The sequence below is a fragment of the Salmo trutta genome, chromosome 1 (assembly GCF_901001165.1).
Source record: "Salmo trutta chromosome 1, fSalTru1.1, whole genome shotgun sequence".
Taxonomy (NCBI): Eukaryota; Metazoa; Chordata; class Actinopteri; order Salmoniformes; family Salmonidae; genus Salmo; species Salmo trutta.
Genome location: NC_042957.1, coordinates 63,796,883 through 63,820,672, shown reverse-complemented (window position 1 = coordinate 63,820,672; position 23,790 = coordinate 63,796,883). Strand labels below are relative to the sequence as shown.

Genomic DNA, 23,790 nt, shown 5'->3' with positions numbered 1-23,790 from the left:
TTTAATCTATATATATTATCCAGTTTATTTCATCTCTATATGTTATCCAGTTTATTGAATCTATATATATTATCCAGTTTATTTAATCTATATATATATATATATTATCCAGTTTATTTAATCTATATATATTATCCAGTTTATTTAATCTATATATATATATATATATATATTATCCAGTTTATTTAATCTATATATATTATCCAGTTTATTTAATCTATATATATATATATATATATTATCCAGTTTATTTAATCTATATATATTATCCAGTTTATTTAATCTATATATATATATTATCCAGTTTATTTAATCTATATATATTATCCAGTTTATTTAATCTATATATATTATCCAGTTTATTTAATCTATACATATTATCCAGTTTATTTAATCTATATATATTATCCAGTTTATTTAATCTATATATATATATATATATATATATATATATTATCCAGTTTATTTAATCTATATATATATATATTATCCAGTTTATTTAATCTATATATATATATATTATCCAGTTTATTTAATCTATATATATATATTATCCAGTTTATTTAATCTATATATATTATCCAGTTTATTTTATCTATATATATTATCCAGTTTATTTAATCTATATATATATATATTATCCAGTTTATTTAATCTATATATATTATCCAGTTTATTTAATCTATATATATTATCCAGTTTATTTAATCTATATATATATATATTATCCAGTTTATTTAATCTATATATATTATCCAGTTTATTTAATCTATATATATATATATATTATCCAGTTTATTTAATCTATATATATTATCCAGTTTATTTAATCTATAAATATTATCCAGTTTATTTAATCTATATATATATATATTATCCAGTTTATTTAATCTATATATATATATATTATCCAGTTTATTTAATCTATATATATATATATTATCCAGTTTATTTAATCTATATATATTATCCAGTTTATTTAATCTATATATATTATCCAGTTTATTTAATCTATATATATTATCCAGTTTATTTAATCTATATATATTATCCAGTTTATTTAATCTATATATATTATCCAGTTTATTTAATCTATACATATTATCCAGTTTATTTAATCTATATATATTATCCAGTTTATTTAATCTATACATATTATCCAGTTAATTTAATCTATATATATTATCCAGTTTATTTTGTAACTCAATCAGTTCCGTCTTCTCCTCCCCGAGAGGCCGGCTGGGGACTTCTGAAAAAGGAAAGTTATCATAATGATCACCTTTTCCTCCCCAGCTCTTCTGGTCTTAGAAAGATTACTACCATATTTTCTAAGGTATTTGGACACCTCAAATTTAAAGAGCTCCCAGATGTTGCAATAAGATTTTTCTTCACAAGCCCTTTCCCAAAAGTGTGAAAGCAGATCTTTAACCTCAAACTTAACTATATCATTATTTAATGACGAGCTATTTAGCTTCCAGTATTAGGCTCTACCAAGGTTAGTATAAGGGCTAAATATTTTAATATCAATGTGCGAGGTGATTTGTAGATCAGTCAGTCCGCAGTCGCCTGCAGTCATTTTGAGGCTCTCCAACACGGCCTCTGTCTTCTATCTGCTCTTGTAAACAATCACTGAAACATGGAAATATGACGGTGTGGGAACCTTAACCCTAACGGTTAAATTGATACACACCTTTATAGGGTTAGGGTTAAGGTTCCCACACAGCCATATTTCAGTATATATAATTTATCGGTGATATGAAAGATAAGATCCTTATGCTTCTAAAACCTTACTGCAAGCGATGCTAGTAAATGTTCAGGTCAAGCGTCAGAATACAGAATACGCCTTCGCCCAATAACTCTTATGTGGGAGACATGATGATCAAGGGCTTGTGGGGGACCATGGAGTGGATGCTACAGGACATCCTAGCAGAGGGTGGCGTAATTTCTCACACGGTTTCAGGTTCTGCACACGGCTGCGCAGTGGGTAGCGACTGTTGCTGAATGCGAACGGCTGCCATTTTGATCTGAAATAACTAGGATCTGTATTTCTTTGGCGCAATAATAAATGGTTTAACTTAGTAGATACAATAGCTTTCAGTTTGAGGCAAAATGCTTTCCGCAGCCCAGTTACTCGATGAGTTGATGGGTCGAGACAGAAACTTGGCCCCCGACGAGAAACGATGCAACGTACGCTGGGACCACGAGACCGTAAGTTAGTCACTTTGTTAGCTTTACCCAGCTCGCTGGAAACAATTTCGTCCGGTTCTTGTTTTCAGTGAGTCGTTTTATAGGTAGATAGCTAACAAACTGACGTTGATATTGATGTGTTTGCTTAACGTAATAGCTGGCTACCTACATGATGCTCTCTAGCTAACAGCATCGTAACTAGCTATAAACTAACGACCGCTAGGGTCGGGTGTTAGCTAGCTAGGTAAGTTAACGCGTTAGCTACAATTGAGGACAGCATGTTCCTTCCAGGCCCAACCCCCTGACCCACGAATCCGCATTCAACATTAAACTAACGACCAACACTGGCCCTGTACTATAGCTAGCTAGATATTGTTATATAGTAGTTAATGAGTAACTTCGCCAACGACAACATACGAGTTTGCTAACGACGGCTAGCTACAGGTCCACTGACAACTGAGCTAGCTAGCTTGCTAAATAAAAACAAGTGGGTACTTTTAACGTTATTCGCAGACATCAACAGAATGTGAACCCATAATGGAGACAAACTAGCTAGCTGCGAATTTCAGTCAATATTGACATTTGTATTGGCTCAAAGTTAGACATTAGCTAGCTTAGTAACCTTATGCTATGTTGTTGTCAATGTAACGTTAGCTAGTTAATTAATCAAGTTGCATGAGTCTTGAGTCAAATCACATTTTATTGGTCGCATACACATATTTAGTAGCTGTTATTGTGGGTGTAGCGAAATGCTTGTGTTCCTAACTCCAACAGTGCAGTAATATCTAACAATATACACATCTAAAAAGTAATGTAACTTACAGTGCATTCGGAAAGTATTTATTGTTTACCCCTCAATCTACACACAATACCCCATAATTACAAAAAAGTTATTTTTTTTTGCAAATGTATTAACAATTTAAAAAAATAACATTTACAGGGCTCCTGAGTGGCGCAGCGGTCTAAGGCACTGCGCCACTCGATTCCCATGGGGGCCAGTACACCAAAAAAATGCATGAAATGTATGTATTCACTACTGTAAGTCGCTCTGGATAAGAGCGTCTGCTAAATAACTAAAATGTAAATCTCAGTGCAAGAGGCGCCACTATAGTCCCTGGTTCGAATCCAGGCTGTATTACATCCGGCTGTGATTGGGAGTCCCATAGGGCGGCGCACAATTGGCCCAGCGTCGTCTAGGTCGTCATTGTAAATAAGATTTTGTTCTTAACTGACTTGCCTAGTTAAATAAATAAAAATAATAGAAAAGTATTCAGACTAGAGGTCGACTTCAAGTTTTCATAATCAGTAATTGGTATTTTTGGACACCGATTTGCCTTTTACATTTTTATTTATTTATTTTACATTTATTTAACTAGGCAAGTCAGATAAGAACACATTCTTATTTTCAATGACGGCCTAGGAACGGTGGGTTAACTGCCTTGTTTAGGGGCAGAACGACACATTTTTACCTTGTCAGCTCGGGGATTCAATCTTGCAACCTTACGGTTAACTAGTCCAACGCTCTAACCACCTGCTTTGCATTGCACTCCATGAGGAGTCTGCCTGTTACGCGAATGCAGTAAGAAGCCAAGGTAAGTTGCTAGCTAGCATTAAACTTATCTTATCAATCAATCAATCATAATCACTAGTTAACTACACATGGTTGATGATATTACTAGTGTAGAAAAAGGCCATGGAGTTGGTGGAATAATCCTTTAATTCATTGCCACTTACTCAGCTGGGCCAGGGGCGCTTTAATTCGGTCAGGTGGAAATGTCCGACAGATCTCCACTCCATAAAAGGAGGAAATCGCCATCGCCTGATCGCGCTGCTTTCTCTTCCTTCACTCCGTCTAATCCAGAAGTTCTGTGCGTCCATGAATCCACAAAAGTCCACCGACTCTGTTACCGTTCATCTGAACTTTCATCTGAACTATCTGTTGCAATCGGGAGAGTGGGCCACCAGTTGTTGTTTAGAGTTATTACCGCGGAGCGCGGCTTGGAGCGCACGCTCCAAACATATTGTGTAATGTGAATGGTCAATGATCACGGCCCTACGGCTCATAATAGGCCAATTATGCAATTGATATGGTTAATATGTAATGAAATTACATGTACACATGAAGACACTTGAAAGGGTGACATAAGAAAGTCATTGTTTGTTGAACTGATCGTCTCTGATATCCAACTAATGGTGATTATAGATTGAATAACCGATCACTGTTTGTATTATTCTTTCATGATTTATGATAAATAGTTATGAGCCTAAATTACTCACCGACGATTCCTATTGACTTATTAATGAACTGGATTGTTGAATTCCCTAAATGATGTTAATAATGAATGATTGTTATGATTAGATCTTTGATGATGGATTTGATTGGATACACGTTATTCTGTTTCCTTTGTTATGCAGCACAGACTACTCAGTAAATATACCACTTTATGGTTAAAGGAATTCCTGCCTCAGTCTCATCCATTCCTCTGTCACCTGACCCGTGAACACCTGTTCACCCTCACTGTCAGTCATCCTACCTGTCCAGCTACCCACACAGATTCCAGTAATCTTTCAACTAGTTTATTCAGCCTGTCCTGCGTTGCATATAATCGATGCGGTGCGCATTCGCAAAAAAGGACTGTCGTTGCTCCAACGTGTACCTAACCATGAACCTCAATGTCTTTCTTAAAATCAATACACAAGTATATATTTTTAAACCTGCATATTTAGTTAATATTGCCTGCTAACATTAATTTCTTTTAACTAGGGAAAATGTGTCACCTCTTGCAACAGAGTCAGGGTATATGCAGGAGTTTGGGCCGCCTGGCTCGTTGCGAACTGTGAAGACTATTTCTTCCTAACAAAGACAGCCAACTTCGCCAAACGGGGGATGATTTAACAAAAGCGCATTTGCCAAAAAAGCACAATCGTTGCACGACTATACCTAACCATAAACATCAATGCCTTTCTTAAAATCAATACTCAGAAGTATATATTTTTAAACCTGCGTATTTAGCTAAAATAAATCCAGGTTAGCAGGCAATATTAACCAGGTGAAATTTTGTCACTTCTCTTGCGTTCATTGCACGCAGAGTCAGGGTATATGCAACAGTTTGGGCCACCTGGCTCGTTGCGAACTAATTTGCCAGAATTTTATGTAATTATGACATAACATTGAAGGTTGTGCAATGTAACAGGAATATTTAGACTTAGGGATGCCACCCGTTAGATAAAATACGGAACGGTTCCGTATTTCACTGAAAGAAAACGTTTTGTTTTCGACATGATAGTTTCCAGATTTGACCATATTAATGACCTAAGGCTCGTATTTCTGTGTTTATTATATTATAATTAAGTCTATGATTTGATAGAGCAGTCTGACTGAGTGGTGGTAGGTACCAGCAAGCTCGTAAGCATTCATTGAAACAGCACTTTTGCGCATTTTGCCAGCAGCTCTTAGCTGCAGCAGCTCAATGCTTCAAGCATTGCGCTGTATATGACTTCAAGCCTATCAACTCCCAAGATTAGGCTGGTGTAACCGATGTGAAATGGCTAGCTAGTTAGCGGGGTGCGCGCTAATAGCGTTTCAAACGTCACTCGCTCTGAGACTTGGAGTAGTTGTTCCCCTTGCTCTGCATGGGTAACGCTGCTTCGAGGGGGGCTGTTGTCGATGTGTTCCTGGTTCGAGCCCAGGTAGGAGCGATGAGAGGGACAGAAGCTATACTGTTACCCTGGCATGCTAAAGTGCCTATAAGAACATCCAATAGTCAAAGGTATATGAAATACAAATCCTATAGAGAGAAATAGTCCTATAATTCCTATAATAACTACAACCTAAAACTTCTTACCTGGGAATATTGAAGACTCATGTTAAAAGGAACCACCAGCTTTCATATGTTCTCATGTTCTGAGCAAGGAACTTAAACGTTAGCTTTCTTACATGGCACATATTGCACTTTTACTTTCTTCTTTTTGCATTATTTAAACCAAATTGAACATGTTTCATTATTTATTTGAGGCTAAATTGATTTTATTGATGTGTTATATTAAGTTTAAATAAAAATACTGATTGTTATGAGAACTTGAAATCGGTCCTAATTAATCGGCCACTCCGATTTAATCGGTCGATCTCTACTTAGGATACTAGAGAGGCCTTTCTACTGACTGAAAAACACAAAGAAAGATGCCCAGGGTTCCTGCTCATCTGTGTGAATGTGCCTTAGGCATGCTGCAAGGTGGCATGAGGACTGCAGATGTGGCCAGGGCAATAAATTGCGATGTCCGTAATGTGAGACGCCAAAGACAGGACGGACAGCTGATCGTCCTCGCAGTGGCAGACCACGTGTAACAACACCTGCACAGGATCGGTACATCCGAACATCACACCTGCGGGACAGGTACAGGATGGCAACAACAACTGCCCGAGTTACACCAGGAACGCACAATCCCTCCATCAGTGCTCAGACTGTCCGCAATAGGCTGCGAGATCCTGGACTGAGGGCTTGTAGGCCTGTTGTCAGGTGAGGACCTGCCTTACATCACAGGCAACAACGTCGCCTATGGGCACAAACCCACCGTTGCTGGACCAGACAGGACTGGTGAAAAGTGCTCTTCACTGACGAGTCACGGTTTTGTCTCACCAGGGGTGATGGTTGGATTCGCGTTTATCCTTACACCAAGGCCTGTACTCTGGAGCGGGATCGATTTGGAGGTGGAGGGTCCATCATGGTCTGGGGCGGTGTGTCACAGCATTATCGGACTGAGCTTGTCATTGCAGGCAATCTCAACGCTGTGCATTACAGGGAAGACATCCTCCTTCCTCATGTGTTACCCTTCCTGCAGGCTCATCCGGACATGACCCTACAGCAATGCAATGCCACCAGCCATACTGCTCGTTCTTGGCGTGAATTCCTGCAAGACAGGAATGTCAGTGTTCTGCCATGGCCAGCGAAGAGCCTGGATCTCAATCCCATTGAGCACATCTAGGACGTGTTGGATCAGAGGGTGAGGGCTAGGCCCCCCCCCCCTCCAAATACTTATTTCCCTCATTAAAATGCAAATCAATTTATAACATTTTTGACATGTGTTTTTCTGGATTTTTTTGTTGTTCTGTCTCTCACTGTTCAAATAAACCTAACATTAAAATTATAGACTGATCATTTCTTTGCCAGTGGGCAAACGTACAAAATCAGCAGGGGATCAAATACTTTTTTCCCTCACTGTATTGTGTAACATGAAGTCCTATGAGTGCTATCTGATGAAGATCATCAAAGGTTAGTGATTAATTTTATCTCTATTTCTGCTTTTTGTGACTCCTCTCTTTGGCTGGAAAATGGCTGTTTTTTTGACTAGGTGCTGACCTAACATAATCGTTTGGTGTGCTTTCACTGTAAAGCCTTTTTGAAATCGGACACTGTGGTTGGATTAATGAGAATCTTATCTTTAAAATGGTGTATAATACTTGTTTGTTTGAGAGATTTTAATTATGAGATTTTTGCTGTGTTGAATTTGGCACTCTGCACTTTCACTGGCTGTTGTCATATCGATCCCGTTAACGGAATTTTGGCCGTAAGACGTTAATTGAATTTACCACAGGTGGACTCCAATCACATTGTAGAAACAGCTCAATGATGATCAATGGAAACCGGATGCAACTGCGCTTAATTTTGAGTCTCAAATTGAAGGGTCTGAATGCTTATTTAAATAAGGTATTTCTGTTTTTTGTGTATTTTTATGCAGCCTTTTCTAAACCTGTTTTTGCTTTGTTGTTGTGGTATTGTGTGTAGATTGAGGGGATGTTCTGTTCATTTAATCCATTTTAGAATAAGGCTGTAACGTTACAAAATGTGAAAAAAGTGAAGGTCAGAGCACTTTCCGAACGCACTGCATGTGTGTATGATGGGCCAAATGGTTACCTTTAAAAAGATTGCTTTGGTAATAATGCCAATTTTACCTAATCTTGTTCATCAGTGAGATTAAGCTAATCAATGTTTGAAGATGCATGTTTGATAGAAGATCCATGTTGCATTTCCCAACCAGTTTTCAAGCAACATTTTTGGCAGGCCCGGCATTGAAGAGGTTTTGGGTTTTGTGGCTTCAGTATTTCCCAAAATCATGCAACTGTTGTCTCACTAATGACGTGGCTTATCCTTTCTCCCTTCCCTTGCAGACCTGTAAGTACTATCTCTGTGGATTCTGCCCTGCAGAATTATTCACAAACACCCGGTCTGACTTGGGTCCCTGTGAAAAAATCCACGATGAAAACCTTAGGAAAATGTAAGTTTTACCCTTTTTCCCATCACTTTTTGTTGTTTGTGTTATAATTAATCAATAAGGCCCGAGGGGCTGTGGAATGTTGCGAATATACCACGTCTTACGTCTGTTCTTAGGGACGACACAACACAGTGTTCCTGGATAGAGCTGTTAGCCATGGTATATTGGCCATATACCACACCCCCTCAGGCCATATTGCTATTATAAACTGGTTATGAATGTTATATTGGCCTTATACCACACCCCCTGAGGCCTTATTGCTATTATAAACTGGTTACCAATGTAATTAGAAAAGTAAACAAGTAATTTTGTATTATACCTGTGGTATATTTAAGCAATAAGGCCTGGGGGGTGTGGTATATGGACAATATACCACGACTAAGGGCTGTTCTTAAACTAATATCACATGTCTATAGCGTATAACATGGAATAACAGGTGTATAACTCCCTTTTCATCCCTATGTGCACCAGGTATGAGAAGAGCTCCCGGTTCATGAAGGAGGGCTATGAGAGGGACTTCCTGCGTTACCTGCAGTCTCTCCTGGCCGAGGTGGAGAGGAGGATCCGCAGGGGCCACGCCCGTCTGGCCCTGTCGCAGGCCCAGCAGGCCGCAGGAGTAAGAATACATATAGATATACTCAGTCAATGCCCATAGGTTCACCACTATAGAGAACACAGAACTCTACATGGAAACCTAGGCCAACCCTTGTATTTGGTTTGTCATGTTCATCAATGTTGTTAGATTATGCTGACTGGACCTTCTCTTTCTCCAGCAGGGGCCTGGTGGTCCTGTGGGGAAGAACGAGGAGAAAGCTACAGTCCTGACAGAGAAGATCGAGGACCTAGTCATGCAGGTGAGCTGCCTGGGTTTACTAAAACATTACATTCCACCATATAGCACACTTACAGTTGAAGTGGGAAGTTTACATACACTTAGGTTGGAGTCATTTAAAACTCGTTTTTCAACCACTCCACAAATGTCTTGTTAACAAACTATAGTTTTGGCAAGTCGGTTAGGACATCTACTTTGTGCATGACACGAAGTAATTTTTCCAACAATTGTTTACAGACAGATTATTTCACTTATAATTCACTGTATCACAATTCCAGTGGGTCCGAAGTTTACATACACTAAGTTCACTGTGCCTTTAAATAGCTTTGAAAATTCCAGTAAATGATGTCTTTAGAAGCTTGTGATAGGCTAATTGACATCATTTGAGTCAATTGGAGGTGTGCCTATGGATGTATTTCAAGGCCTACCTTCAAACGCAGTGCCTCTTTGCTTGACATCATTGGAAAATCAAAAGAAATCAGCCACGACCTCAGAAGAAATTTGTAGACGTCCACAAGTCTGGTTCATCCTTGGGAGCAATTTCCAAACGCCTGAAAGTACCATGTTCATCTGTACAAACAATAGTACGCAACTATAAACACCATGGGACCAGACAGCTGTTATACCACTCAGGAAGGAGACACGCTCTGTCTCCTAGAGATGAACGTACTTTGGTGCAAAAAGTGCAAATCAATCCCAGAACAACAGCAAAGGACCTTGTGAAGATGCTGGAGAAAACGGGTACAAAAGTTTCTATCCACAGTCAAACAAGTCCTATATCGACATCACCTGAAAGGCTGCTCAGCAAGGAAGATGCCACTGCTCCAAAACCGCCACAAAAAAGCCAGAGTACGGTTTGCAACTGCACATGGGGACAAGGATCTTACTTTTTGGAGAATTGTCCTCTTGTCTGATGAAACAAAAATAGAACTGTTTGGCCATATTGACCATTTTATGTTTGGAGGAAAAAGGGGAGGCTTGCAAGCCGAAGAATACCATCCCAACCGTTAAGCATGGGGGTGGCAGCATCATGTTGTGGCGGTGCTTTGCTACAGGAGGGACTGGTGCACTAAACAAAATGATGTGGATATATTGAAGCAACATCTCAAGACATCAGTCAGGAAGTTAAAGCTTGGTCACAAATGTGTCTTCCAAATGGACAATGACCCCAAGCATACTTCCAAAGTTGTGGCAAAATGGCTTAAGGACAACACAGTCAAGGTATTGGAGTGGCAATCACAAAGCCCTGACCTCAATCCTATAGAGAATTTGTGGGCAGAACTGAAAAAGCGTGTGCGAGCAAGGAGGCCTATAAACCTGATTCAGTTACACCAGCTCTGTCAGGAGGAATGGGCCAAAATTCACTTATTGTGGGAAGCTTGTGGAAGGCTACCTGAAATGTTTGACCCAAGTTAAACAATTTAACCTCTAGGGGCTATGTGGGACGCAAGCGTGCCACCCCTGGTACACCCTATCAACAACAGGTGAAATATCAAGAGCGCCAAATTTGAAAACAATTAAATGTCATAATTCAAATTTCTCAAACATACAACTATCTTACACCCTTTGAAAGATAAACATCTCCTTAATCTAACCACGTTGTCCGATTTCAAAAAGGCTTTACGGCGAAAGCATAAAGTTAGATTATGTTAGGAGAGTACATTGACAATAGCTGTGTGTAATGTTTTGTCAATCCAAAGACAGGCGTCACCAAAAGCAGAAAACCAGCTAAAATTATGCACTAACCTTTGACAATCTCCATCAGATGACACTCCTAGGACATTGTTAGACAATACATGCATTTTTAGTTCTATCAAGTTCATATTCATATCCAAAAACAGCGTTTTACTATGGCGTTGATGTTCAGGAAATCGTTTCCCTCCAATAACCGCCAGTCAAATCAGCACAACAAATTAAATAATTACTATTCGAAAACATTGGTAAAATATTATATTGTCATTCAAAGAATTATAGATTTACATCTCTTGAACGCAACCGGATTGCCAGATTTAAAAATAATCTTAATGGGAAATCACACTTTGCAATAATCTGAGCACTGCGCCCAGAAAAATACGCTTTGCGATACAGACTAACCGCCATGTTGGAGAGATCGAAAATACTATGTAAATAATCCATTACCTTTGATTCTCTTCATCAGATGTCACTTCCAGGAATCCCAGGTCCATAACGAATGTAGTTTTGTTCGAAAAAGCTCATAATTTATGTCCAAAAAGCTCCGTGTTGTTAGCACATGATCTATGCCCGCCGGACTTCACTTCATGAACGAGGGGGAAAAAAATATTTACGTTCGTTCAAACATGTCAAACGTTGTATAGCATAAATCATTAGTGCCTTTTTTAACCAGAACATGAATAATATTCAAGGCGGACGATTTCATTCTCTTTTAAAACGTATTGGAACAAGAGTACCCAACATGAACTCGCGCGCCAGAGTCTAATCGGCCACCACCGTTCCATGGCTCTTGTTCGGTCAGATCTCACAGTAGAAGACTCAAAACACTTTGTAAAGACTGGTGACATCTAGTGGAAGCCATAGGAAGTGCTCAAAGATTAATAAGCCCCTGTGTGTTTCAATGGCATAGGCTTAAAGGTAATTCAACACATCAGGTATCCACTTCCTGTCAGAATTTGTCTCAGGGTTTTGACTGCCATATGAGTTATGCTATACTTAGACACCATTCAAACAGTTTTAGAAAATTCAGAGTGTTTTCTATCCAAACCTGAACAATAATATGCATATTCTTGCTTCTGAGTTGGTGTAGGAGGCAGTTAAAAATGGGCACATATTTTTTTCAAAATTCTTTTCTTTCTTTTTTCTCTCAAAAATTCCCCCTAGCCCTAAGAAGTTTTAAAGGCAATGCTATCAATTACTAATTGAGTGTACGTAAACTTCTGACCCACTGGGAATGTAATGAAAGAAATAAAAGCTGAAATAAATCATTCTCTCTACTATTGTTCTAACATTTCACATTCTTAAAATAAAGTGGTGATCCTAACTGACCTAAGACATGGAACTTTTACTAGGATTAAATGTCAGGAATTGTGGAAAACTGAGTTTAAATGTATTTGGCTAAGGTGTATGTAAACCTCCGACTTCAAATGTACATGGACCCTGAACTACCGTTCAAAAGTTTGGGGTCACCTAGAAATGTCCTTGTTTTTGAAAGAGAACCACATTTTGGTCCATTAAAATTACATAAAATTGGACAGAAATACAGTGTAGACATTTTTTGCTTTTATTTTTTTATTTCAAAAACAAGGACATTTCTAAGTGACCCCAAACTTTTGAACTGTAGTGTACATGCATCCATCATGTGAAAGCCTACATTCATGCAGGACACATACTCTGGAGTGAGTAAGTTGTTTTCTATGTCAACAAAGTTGCTGTTTGTATGTGCTGTGTTCAGATTGAGGAGTTGGGCTCTGAGGGCAGAGTGGAGGAGGCCCAGGGAATGATGAAACTGGTGGAACAGCTAAAGGATGAGAGAGAGCTGCTCAGCTCCACCCCCTCGGTGAGTTACTCCCGGTTCTTTATCACTCCATCAGCATTGATCAACTCAGTTATCTATTTAGTAAGTCTTTTGTATGAATTCAATACCGTGAACTAAACCTGGGGATGAATATGTTTTTGGTTGAAAGTGCTCTACTTGTAAAACTAAAAGTCGTCCTGATTGATTCCAGACGATTGAGACCTTTGCGGCCCAGGAGAAACAGATGGAGGTGTGTGAGGTGTGCGGGGCGTTCCTCATTGTGGGAGACGCCCAGTCCCGGGTGGATGACCACCTGATGGGCAAGCAGCACATGGGCTACGCCAAGATCAAGTCCACCGTGGAGGAGCTCAAGGTAAGTCCTTAAGTTTGAAGGATTGTTCACTCCCAAGTCAGTTTGTTAAGATTCCATATATGCCATTTGTTGTACTGTATGCTTTAATACCCATGAAAAGGAAGTATAATTTAATCATTTTGACTGTTGCTGTTTTGAAAGACCAGTGGGTTGATATTGCTGATGCAGAAGAACATTCGGTCATATAATTGAATTGTTCGTGATAAGTCATGAATGAATGATTTTCTGTTAAGGAGAAGTTAAATCGGCGATCCGAAGACCCCGCCGGAGAAGACAAGGGAGAGCTAGAAAGCAAGGACTGGGAGCGTGACAGGGAGGAGAGGGAGACTAAGCGCAAGTTGGAAGAGGAGGAGAAAGAGAAAGAGAAGGAGAAAGAGCGCGAGAAGGAGAAGGAGAAAGAGAGGGAGCGAGTGAAGGAGCGGGAGAAGGAGCGAGAGAGGGAGAAGAGAGGAAGGAGGAGCCACTCGAACAGCCGCCACTCCAGCCGAGCGTCGGACCGTAAGAGGAGTCGTTCCCGGGAACGCCGGCGGTCCAGGAGCAAGGAGAGGGAGCGCAAACGTAGCAGGTACTGTACTGTATGGCACGTAGACTAGTACTGTATGGCACGTAGACTAGTTGTGTGGCTGATTCACGCTATAGGCCGACCCCCAACTGTACTGTGCTGGCTCGTTCATTTTCCTTTCAAATTGTCTTTTCCAGCACGGTCCCAGCAACTATGGTGGATGCTTAACCCATAAGAGTCTAAGCTGGGGGAGGGGGTCTACTAAGCTATAAGGAATTGTGTTAAGGTCATACCAAAGATCATTTTGCTATTTGATTTGGTATTTTAAGACCCCTTGTATCACACTTTTTGTTTTATGTTAAAAAACTTATTTGATTAAAACATTTTTTGGCCTTACTGCTATTAGCCTATACGAACGCATTGAATAACAGATTCACTACATGGAACAACAAATAGTCCCAAAAAGACATCTAAAGAAAGTTTGTTCTGAAGTGTCTGTCCTACATCTGAGAGATTTTTTTTTTTTTTTAAACATGTATTTAACCCCTTATTTTTTGCCAATTAACAGTCTCCGTATATACTTCCATAAATGTTTTCAACTGGTACGGGTGGTCCATCAGACCAGTCTTGAGGCCTGTGGGCGTCTTAGAGCAGAACAACAGACATGTTCCTGAGAGTCTCACCTTTACATAATAGTGTGTAGCCCAAACTGTTTGGACGCTACAGACAGAAGTTGGCAGATTGGCGGTACCGACTTCTGACGAGTCCCAAGACGCTTGTGGGGATCGTAGAGCAAAACGGAGAACACCATCGTGTTCATGCCAGTCTCATCTTTCCATAGAGGGGTCATAATAGTTCGGATGCTACAGACGATTTTGTGAGGAGACCGATTTTTCGGGATGCCTCATGGTCTGACAAACACAGCTCTAGCTCTGTCACCTTTCACCACAGATGCGGAAGTGTTACATAGGTGGATGCAGTGGATTGAGACGCATCCATTGCAAAAACAACATATCTACCTTAATCTGAAATATTTTTCTGGAGATATTATTATTCTAATTCGTTTTCCGCGGGGTGAGGACATTGACCTTAGGGGGTTAACCTGTTACATCTAGGGGGCAGTAATTTCACGGCTGGATAAAAAACGTACCCGATTTAATCTGATTATTAGTCCTGCCCAGAAACTGGAATATGCATATAATTATTAGCTTTGGAGAGAAAACACTCCAAAGTTTCTGAAACTGTTTGAATGGTGTCTGTGAGTATAACAGAACTCCTATGGCAGGCAAAAACCTGAGATGCTTCTGTTCAGGAAGTACCCTGTCTGAACATTTCTTGCCCTTCTTTATTATCTCTGTCGTTTACAAAGGATCTCTGCTCTTACGTGACACTTCTCACGTCAACAATGGAGTCTCACAGCCCGGGAAAAACAGGAATGATGTCATTCAAAGCCCTGGCTGAAGCACACGAGAGCAAATGCTGAGTGGTCAGTCAATGGACTAAGCCTTAGGCGCGTGACACGCCCCGCCCCCGGCTTTCGGTTTTTTCCTCAGTTTACAGACAGGCAGATTCCCGGTCGGAATATTATCGCTTCTCTACGAGATAAATTGCATAAATATTGGTTTTAAACAGCGGTTGACATGCTTCGAAGTACGGTAATGGAATATTTCGAAATTTTTTGTCATATTTTGCGTCATGCTCGTGGCCGAGATTTAGCGTTGGGATAGTGTCTAGAACGCACGAACAAAACGTCGCTGTTTGGATATAACGATGGATTATTTGGGACCAAACCTACATTTGTTATTGAAGTAGAAGTCCTGGCAGTGTATTCTGATGAAGAACAAGCAAGGTAAGAACATTTTTCTTATAGGAAATGTGATTTTGGTGAAGGCTACACTGGGTGGGTGTCTAAATAGCTAGCCCTGTAACGCCGGGCTATGTACTTACATTATTGCAAAATGTGCTTCATCCGAAAAGCTATTTTAAAATCGGACATATCGAGTGCATAGAGGAGTTCTGTATCTATAATTCTTAAAATAATTGTTATGCTTTTTGTGAACGTTTATCGTGAGTAATTTAGTAAAATCACCGGAAGTGTTCGGTGGGAATGCTAGTTCTGAACGTCACATGCTAATGTAAAAAGCTGGTTTTTGATATAAATATGAACTTGATTGAACAGACATGCATGTATTGTATAACACAATGTCCTAGGTGTGTCATCTGATGAAGATCATCAAAGGTTAGTGCTGCATTTAGATATGGTTTGGGTTTATGTGACATGATATGCTAGCTTGAAAAATGGCTGTGTGATTATTCCTGGCTGGGTACTCTGCTGACATAATCTAATGTTTTGCTTTCGCTGTAAAGCCTTTTTGAAATCGGACAGTTTGGTTAGATAAAGGAGAGTCTTGTCTTTAAATAGCTGTAACATAGTCATATGTTTGAAAAGTGTAAGTTTTCGGATTTAGAGGAGTTTGAATTTCGCGCCCCGCCCATCATTGGATATTGGAGCAGACGTTCCGCTAGCGGAACGTGTAGATGTAAGAGGTTTTTAACCAGCCCAGTACAGCTCTGCCTGGCCCTATAATGTTAATCAGGGATCACAGTTCATGTGTTTGTGAAAAACTCTCACTCGTTGAAAGTTCCATTGCTCTGCTCTTGAGTGTGTCGTGGATTAACATGTTCCTGTGTCCTGTGTTTTTCCACAGAAGCCGGGACAGGGACCGGGAGAGGCGGCGCAGCCGGGAGCGTTCGGACAGGAAACGGCGCTCCCGCAGCCGGGAGAGGAAGAGGTCCCGCAGCTCCGAGCGCAAGTCTCACCGCCACCGGAGCCGCAGCCGGGACAAGGACAGGACGTCCAGAGACAAAGGTGAGACATGGGACGAATTGGCACATTCAAACACATTTAGAATAATCACAACTCCGATCTTGCAGGTTTCTTGCAGCAATAGCATTTTTTTTTTCTTAATCGAAAAGGGGCTTAGGTGGTGGGCGTGGCAATGGGCGCGGTCCATCCGTCGGAGTAGCTGAATTTTAGAGAACATTTTAGAGGCGGTGTAGAGAAATGTTTGAATTTAACTTCTATGGGCTAGTGTCCCACCTGCGGGACACACTATTCAACAGCCAGTGAAATAGCATGGCGTGAAATACAAAACAGCAAAAATCTCATAATTTCATTTTCTCAAACAATCAACTATTTTACACCATTTTAAAGATAAACTTCTCGTTAATCTAACCAGATTGTCCGATTTCAAAAAGGCTTTACGGCGAAAGCATAAAATTAGATTATGTTAGGACATAAACTTCACAACAAAAACCACACAGCCATTTTCCAAGCAAGGACATGCATCACAAAAACCAAAAATACAGCTAAAATATTCACTAACCTTTGATCTTCATCAGATGCCACTCATAGGACTTCATGTTACACAATACATGTATGTTTTGCTCGATAAAGTTAATTCATATTTATATCCAAAAACCCCATTTTACATTTGCGCGTGATGTTCAGAAAATGTATTCCCACCAAAACCTCCGGTGAATGAGCACATCAATTTACAAAAATACTCATCATAAACGTTGATAAAATTTAAAACAGTTATTGAAAGAATTATAGATATACTTCTCAACTTCTTTGGGATAGGGGGCAGTATTTTCACGGCCGGATAAAAAATGTACCCGATTTAATCTGGTTACTACTCCTGCCCAGAAACTAGAATATGCATATAATTAGTAAATTTGGATAGAAAACACTCTAAAGTTTGTAAAACTGTTTGAATGGTGTCTGTGGGTATAACAGAACTCATATGGCAGGCCAAAACCTGAGAAGATTCCATGCAGGAAGTGCCCTGTCTGACAATTTGTTGTCCTTCTGTTACATCTCTATCGAAATTATAGCATCTGTGTAACGTGACACTTTCTAAGGCTTCCATTGGCTCTCTAAAGCTGCCAGAAAGTGGAATGGGGTGTCTGCTGTCTCTGGGCAAAGTATAGGAGCAGAGTTTGTAAGTGGTCAGCCTGGGGACAGTGAGACTGGAGATGCGCGGTCACGAGTACTTGCCATGTTTTTCTTTCTCTCTTTGAATGAATACAACGTTGCCCGGTTGGAATATTATCGCTATTTTACGAGAAAAATAGCATAAAAATTTATTTTAAACAGCGTTTGACATGCTTCTAAGTACGGTAATGGAATATTTTGAATTTTTTTGTCACGATATGCGCTCGCACGTTACCCTTCGGATAGTGACCTGAACGCACGAACAAAACGGAGGTATTTGGATATAACTACGGATTAGTTGGAACCAAAACAACATTTGTTGTTGAAGTAGAAGTCCTGGGAGTGCATTCTGACGAAGAACAGCAAAGGTAATCCAATTTTTATAATAGTAATTCTGAGTTTAGGTGACCCCGAAGTTGGCGGATGTCAATATAGCTAGCCGTGATTGCCGAGCTATGTACTCAGAATATTGCAAAATGTGCTTTCGCCGAAAAGCTATTTTAAAATCGGACACAGCGATTGCATAAAGGAGTTCTGTATCTATAATTCTTAAAATAATTATGTATTTTGTCAACGTTTATCATGAGTAATTTAGTAAATTCCATGGAAGTTTGCGGTGGGTATGCTAGTTCTGAACATCACATGCTAATGTAAAAAGCAGTTTTTTGATAGAAATATGAACTTGATTGAACAAAACATGTTTGAGTTTATTTTATTTTTACAGGGACAGTGCACATTAATCAACGTTTCAGTAAAAGTGCCGGTTTTAGCCAGCCGGCTAATTTTCAACCGCAGTCCCTGGGCAGGTTATTAAAAACAATTACAATATAGACAATCATAGAACAGTGAGCACACGCAGAGTAACATAGGACAAGCAAGACATAGCATAAAGACAGAGCAACATAGGACAAGCAAGATGTAGCATACAGACAGAGCAACATAGAACAAAAAGCAACAAGACAAAATCCATAAAAACAAAGTGTTTCCACACCTCACAAGCTACAGACAACATGGAAAGCGGCAATACACAGCTAGGGATTATGCTCACAAATCTGATTGACCTTTAGCCATGTCTTCATGCATTTTGTGAAAGTGTGATAGGTGGTGCAGTTATGTGTGTCTGATGGCAGTGTATTCCAGACATGGGACGCTCTCACAGAGAAAGCGGATTTACTAAAGGTGCTTTTCCTTAAGGGAACTATACAGTCACCTCTCATGGCAGACCTTGTGGATCTGCTGCCATATGTTTGGATTTTCTGTTTAACAAAAGTACTGAGTGGAGGGGGAGCTAGGCCATTTAGGATCTTGAATACAAGACATGCGTCGGTGTATTGCACCAGATTTTCCCAACTCAGGAGCTCATGCTTTCTGAGGATGTAACAGTGATGATGGCTATTGGGCTTCCTATCGAGCACTTGCATGTATTGTATAACATAATGTCCTAGGAGTGTCATCTGATGAAGATCATCAAAGTTTAGTGCTGCATTTAGCTGTGGTTTGGGTTTATGTGACATATGCTTGCTTTGAAAATGGCTGTGATTATTTGTCTATTTACTCTTCTAACATAATCTAATGTTTTGCTTTCGCTGTAAAGCCTTTTTGAAATCGGGCAATGTGGTTAGATTAACGAGAGTCTTATCTTTAAAATGGTGTAAAATAGTTGATTGTTTGAGAAAATTGAATTGTGGTGTTTTAGTTGGTTTTGTATTTCGAGCCGTGCGATGCCATTGGCTGTTGGCTAGCGGAACATCTGTCCTCAACAGGTTAATGCAACCGCTGTGTCAGATTTTAAAATAGCTTCACGGAGAAAGCACATTTTTCAATATTCTGAAGACATAGCTCAGCCATCAAAGCAAGCTATACAGATACTCGCCAAGTTCTGGGGTCAACTAAACTCAGAATTAGTATTAGAAATATTCTCTTACCTTTGCTGATCTTCGTCAGAATGCACTCCCAGGACTCCTACTTCCACAATAAATTTTATTTTTGTTCGAAATACTCCATATTTATGTCCAAATACCTCTGTTTTGTTCGTGCGTACAGATCACTATCCAAAGGCGTAAATCCAGACACGAAAAGTCAAATAGGTCCATTACCGTTCGTAGAAAAATGTCAAACGTTGTTTACAATCAATCCTTAGGGTCTTTTTAACATAAAACGTTGATAATATTCCAACCGGACAATAGCGTATTCATTACAGAGGAAAAAGAAGGAGCGGCGTGCCAAAAGTGCCTGCGCAGTAAACAACTCACTGGTCCCAGGCAGTCCACTCATTGACTGAGCTCCTAGTTTCTGCCCAGTAGCAGGAGAAAAATGAAACACGTTTCTAAAGGCTGTTGACAGCCAATGGAAGCCTTAGGAAGTGCAACGTGACCTCACAGACACTGTAGTTTCGATAGGGATTCAAAATAACTACAATTATCACATTTCCCACTTCCTGGTTGGATTTTTCTCAGGTTTTTGCCTGCCATATGAGTTCTGTTATACTCACAGACATTATTCAAACAGTTTTAGAAACTTCAGTGTTTTCTATCAAAATCTACTAATTATATGCAAATATTTGACTCTGGGCCCGAGTATTAGGCAGTTTACTCTGGGCAGGCTTTTCATCTGAAAATGAAAATACTGCCCCTTATACCTTAAGTTAAGTGAATTTCTTAGTTATACAAATTTCCCCATTGAGCTGCGAGGAAATGTTTGTTTTAAAGCTAATTTCCTGCCATTATATTCATTTTGCCATTGCTAATGCGGTGTTCTTTTACTCAAACATAAAATCAATACTGCTAAATTCATATTTTTTTCTTCAATTCTCCTCGACTGTCTAGCTTTTCTTTTGGTGATTGTTAGATCTCAAAGACTATAAAAAAAAATATTATTTTCCATTATTTATTTTAAATACTTTATCTGGTTTGTCGTTTAAGTTTACACTGAAAGCGGTTTCCATCCCTAAAATGTATAAAATAAATATACTTTTTTATACTGTTTGGACTTAGGTGGCCTGAAAAACACTTAGGCGGCCCGCCTAAAGATTTAAATGGCAGAAGAATCCCTGACTGGGCCTTTTACCCACGTTTGGTTTAGTGACTCCACGCTTGTGATTGAGCTGGTGATGCAACAACATTTGGACCATAATGGTCCCTACCGAATTCACAAGTGTGATCTGAAGTGTGTCCTACTCTAGAAGTCTTTGTCATGACTCTGTTTCAAACCTCCATCCCTCCCAGAGCGTAAGGAGCCGGAGGAGAGGAGGAGCAGCTCCAAGAAGGACGAGGTGTTAGAGGATGACAAGCCTTCCTCTGACGTGGCCAAGCCTGGGCCCGTGGAGGCTGAGGCTCCTGCCTCCACTTTGGGCCTGGCCCTTCTGGCCAGGGTCAACGGGGCTGCTCAAGACGACCTCCATTCTGAAGGTGACACTCAGTCCAATTAAAACTGATCTGATAGGACCTCAGATCAGGCTCAGGTAAGTGCGCCCTCCCCCGTCATCCTGGCTCTCAAAACACACACCCCTCCCCCATCTTCCCTCTCAAACCTCCCCCTCCTGTTCTCCTCTCCCCCGTTTACTTTCAGTTATATTGCCTTTGATTTGTATGTTGTATCTTTATCCTGTTGTTTTGGATATAGTGCATCGTAAGTATGCACTGAAGATGGAGCTAGACCGATGATGAGAGAAGAAGGTAGAAACAGAGGTCACAAAGCCCAGAGGGAAAGACCAGTGTAGTCCTGAAAAACATACCTGGAGGTACCCCTCGTTTTGTATCGGTTATATACATGCATACATATTATATATCTCTATTTTGTCTATTGGACAAAAATCTCTTACAAATTTAAATCCAAGCATATCTTTCTGCCTGTATTGCCTCTTGTATATTTTTTTTCTCTTCAGTGATGGTGGCCGTAACCATGTCTTTTCATTTGTCGATTTTCATAGCCTATATTGAATGTATTAAAGTGACTGTTTGTCTAGATATGTGGACATGTATCCACACATAGACACTGCATTTTACAGATACTTTAAAAGTAAAGTGAAGCTATATATGGAAGGATCCGTACTATTTCTTTGACCTACTGAATGCACAGTCTAAAACCATTTTTTTTCTCCCACTGCCATGGATATTGTGTTCTATATACAGTTCTCTGATATGCATTGTATTGTAACACAGTGTGTTGGTTAGCATTGGGCTGATGATGGAAGGGTAGGGGTTAATGAATGATTGCAGCTGACTTCCATACCTCACACAGCGTTGGTGTTGAGTGAGTGAGCGACCTCATGAAAGAAAAAGGCAAATTAATAAACCCTCAAGGATCAAACTGTCAAACTATTCAGGTACTCACCCAGGTACTCCTTTCTCTACCCACATCCATTTCTACTGAATGCTGTTGCCTGTGAGCCTACTGCTCTTTATCATGACTAAAGCTTGATGTGTATTGTTTTTGTTTCTCCTTTTGTTTTTTTTTGTTTTTTTTCATCTTTTAAAGGTGTTGTTTTTGTGAAGTATTTATTATCAGGAAGTGATGATGATAAGAGGTACAGGTCAACTTGTTTGATATCCTCCAGCTGTCTAGTTTAATTAGATTTGATGCTAATTAGTGAACCTGCCTTTCAAGACTTCATTGACTTTGAAAGTGTACCAATTTATATTATTTACATGCTGTTGATTGGAATTATTTTTTTTTTTTGACCCATGTTTGATATCGATGGTTATATCGATATCATCCAACTAACATTCCTCAGTTTAGGTTTGTCTACAGTTCATTTTATGGTAAAGGGGATATCAAGCAGGTTCCATAATCTCAAAATAGGATGGTTAAAACTTTAAAGTTGAGTTCTATTGCCTTATACTGTGTCCCAAACTGAGTGTGAAGAGCAGGGTGGCCATCGTCAGCTAATGTCCACTAACATTAAAGAGCTGTTGGAGAAACGTCCTCAGAATGCCAGGATGTTCCCTGCTCCAAAAATGCAATTTAGTTTTCCCCAACGTTTGCTAGTTTTAGTTTATTTTCCAGTTCGTTAGATTAGTTACCATTCCTCTGTGACATGTCTGTAGGGGGATTTCTATTAATGAGAAATATCTATGTATGTATGTTTGTATGTATAGTTGATGATAACAGCTTGTGGCTGCTACAAGCTGTGTTACCAGGATCTTTGCTAATGTGTCACCTCTTTGACCGTTTGTGCACCCCAGGGGACGCTGGGAAATCTGGAGGAGGAAGATCTGAAGACCACCTGTCACTCCACCCTGAACCTGTCTCTGCGCTGCTTAAAACAAGGTGAACCACAGATGTAGTGGCTTATTAAAACAACTGTGACATCTACGTCACAACAAAAGACGTGTGTAAGGTGTCCTCTGTCCTCCTGTTGTTTTGAAGATCACATTTTTAGCGCAGGACCAGACAGTCTTCATTCAGTTTTCTGTTGTATTTCTTTCCTTCATCGTTTCTGATATAAAGGACCTTGTCTAGTAGCTGCTGAGGTAGAATGGTACATTAAGGCTTTTATCTATGTTCTGTTTCTCATGCAGTTATGACAAATAAAAACCGTGCTTGTTTTGGTTTGTAATGTCAGGTTTCCACGGTTTGACTTTTTTGGGAAAATCCGTTGTAAAATCAGTTCGGGAAGTGTTTGTACAATGTTAGTCAGGAGCATCTCACTCTTCTCTCTCTGCTTTCCACCCACCAGATCTCACACCCACTGACTGATCTCTCTAGCCCCTTACTGTAAAATATAGTGAGATTTAATTGAGCTTTTTTTGTTCTGATTTTAAACCTGTTCATCTTGATCAATAAAAAGAGAGCTTGAATGATGTCTGTGGATTTGTTTGACTCTTGTTAGGAATGCTGATTTAGGGTCAGTTTTGCCTTTTAAGTCATAATAAATAAGAGGTTGGAACTGATCCTGACAAATCAGCATTTCTACTCTGAGATGCTTTGTGAATACAGACCCCGGCTCATTAGAATCTACTTCAGAGGATGAGCCCCACTGGCTCTGTATGAAACCCAGAGATTTTCATTAATCAACGGTAGCTGACTCGCACTCCATCTTTGTCTCTTTCACTTGCTCTGTCTTTTTGGGGCGGCAGGTAGCCTAGTGGTTAAGCAACTGACTAGGTATTCCCTGTCTACCATCTAGCATCAAGATAGG

At 39.7% G+C, this 23,790-nt stretch overlaps 1 protein-coding gene across 7 annotated transcripts; it reads left to right on the top strand.

The window, feature by feature from the left end:
* The first annotated feature begins 1,965 nt into the window (after window positions 1–1,965).
* Window positions 1,966–23,452, top strand: LOC115205015 (luc7-like protein 3). 7 transcript variants are annotated; one of them, XR_003880546.1, is made up of 10 exons: window positions 1,966–2,208; window positions 8,354–8,460; window positions 8,929–9,073; window positions 9,231–9,311; window positions 12,717–12,821; window positions 12,991–13,152; window positions 13,386–13,717; window positions 16,363–16,523; window positions 20,876–21,390; window positions 21,891–23,452. XR_003880546.1 is itself a non-coding variant. In XM_029770591.1 (10 exons), exons 1-9 carry the CDS (start codon window positions 2,110–2,112, stop codon window positions 21,076–21,078), a joined length of 1,395 nt encoding a protein of 464 aa, XP_029626451.1. In that variant the 5' UTR covers window positions 1,967–2,109; the 3' UTR covers window positions 21,079–21,111; window positions 22,835–23,452. The 7 variants fall into 7 exon arrangements, 5 of the variants coding, with proteins under 5 accessions (XP_029626474.1, XP_029626459.1, XP_029626466.1 ...); XR_003880547.1 differs by having other exon boundaries at window positions 20,876–21,975; window positions 22,835–23,452; XM_029770591.1 differs by having other exon boundaries at window positions 1,967–2,208; window positions 20,876–21,111; window positions 22,835–23,452.
* The last annotated feature ends 338 nt before the right edge of the window (window positions 23,453–23,790 follow it).

What these genes read in the sequence shown, in the direction of transcription:
- LOC115205015 (XM_029770580.1), top strand. Translation starts at nt 2,110, where the DNA reads ATGCTTTCCGCAGCCCAGTTACTCGATGAGTTGATGGGTCGAGACAGA. An exon ending in AGGCCCAGCAGGCCGCAGGA is followed by an intron (nt 9,074 to 9,230) that starts GTAAGAATACAT and finishes CTCTTTCTCCAG; the next exon opens with CAGGGGCCTGGTGGTCCTGT. An exon ending in TGCTCAGCTCCACCCCCTCG is followed by an intron (nt 12,822 to 12,990) that starts GTGAGTTACTCC and finishes GATTGATTCCAG; the next exon opens with ACGATTGAGACCTTTGCGGC.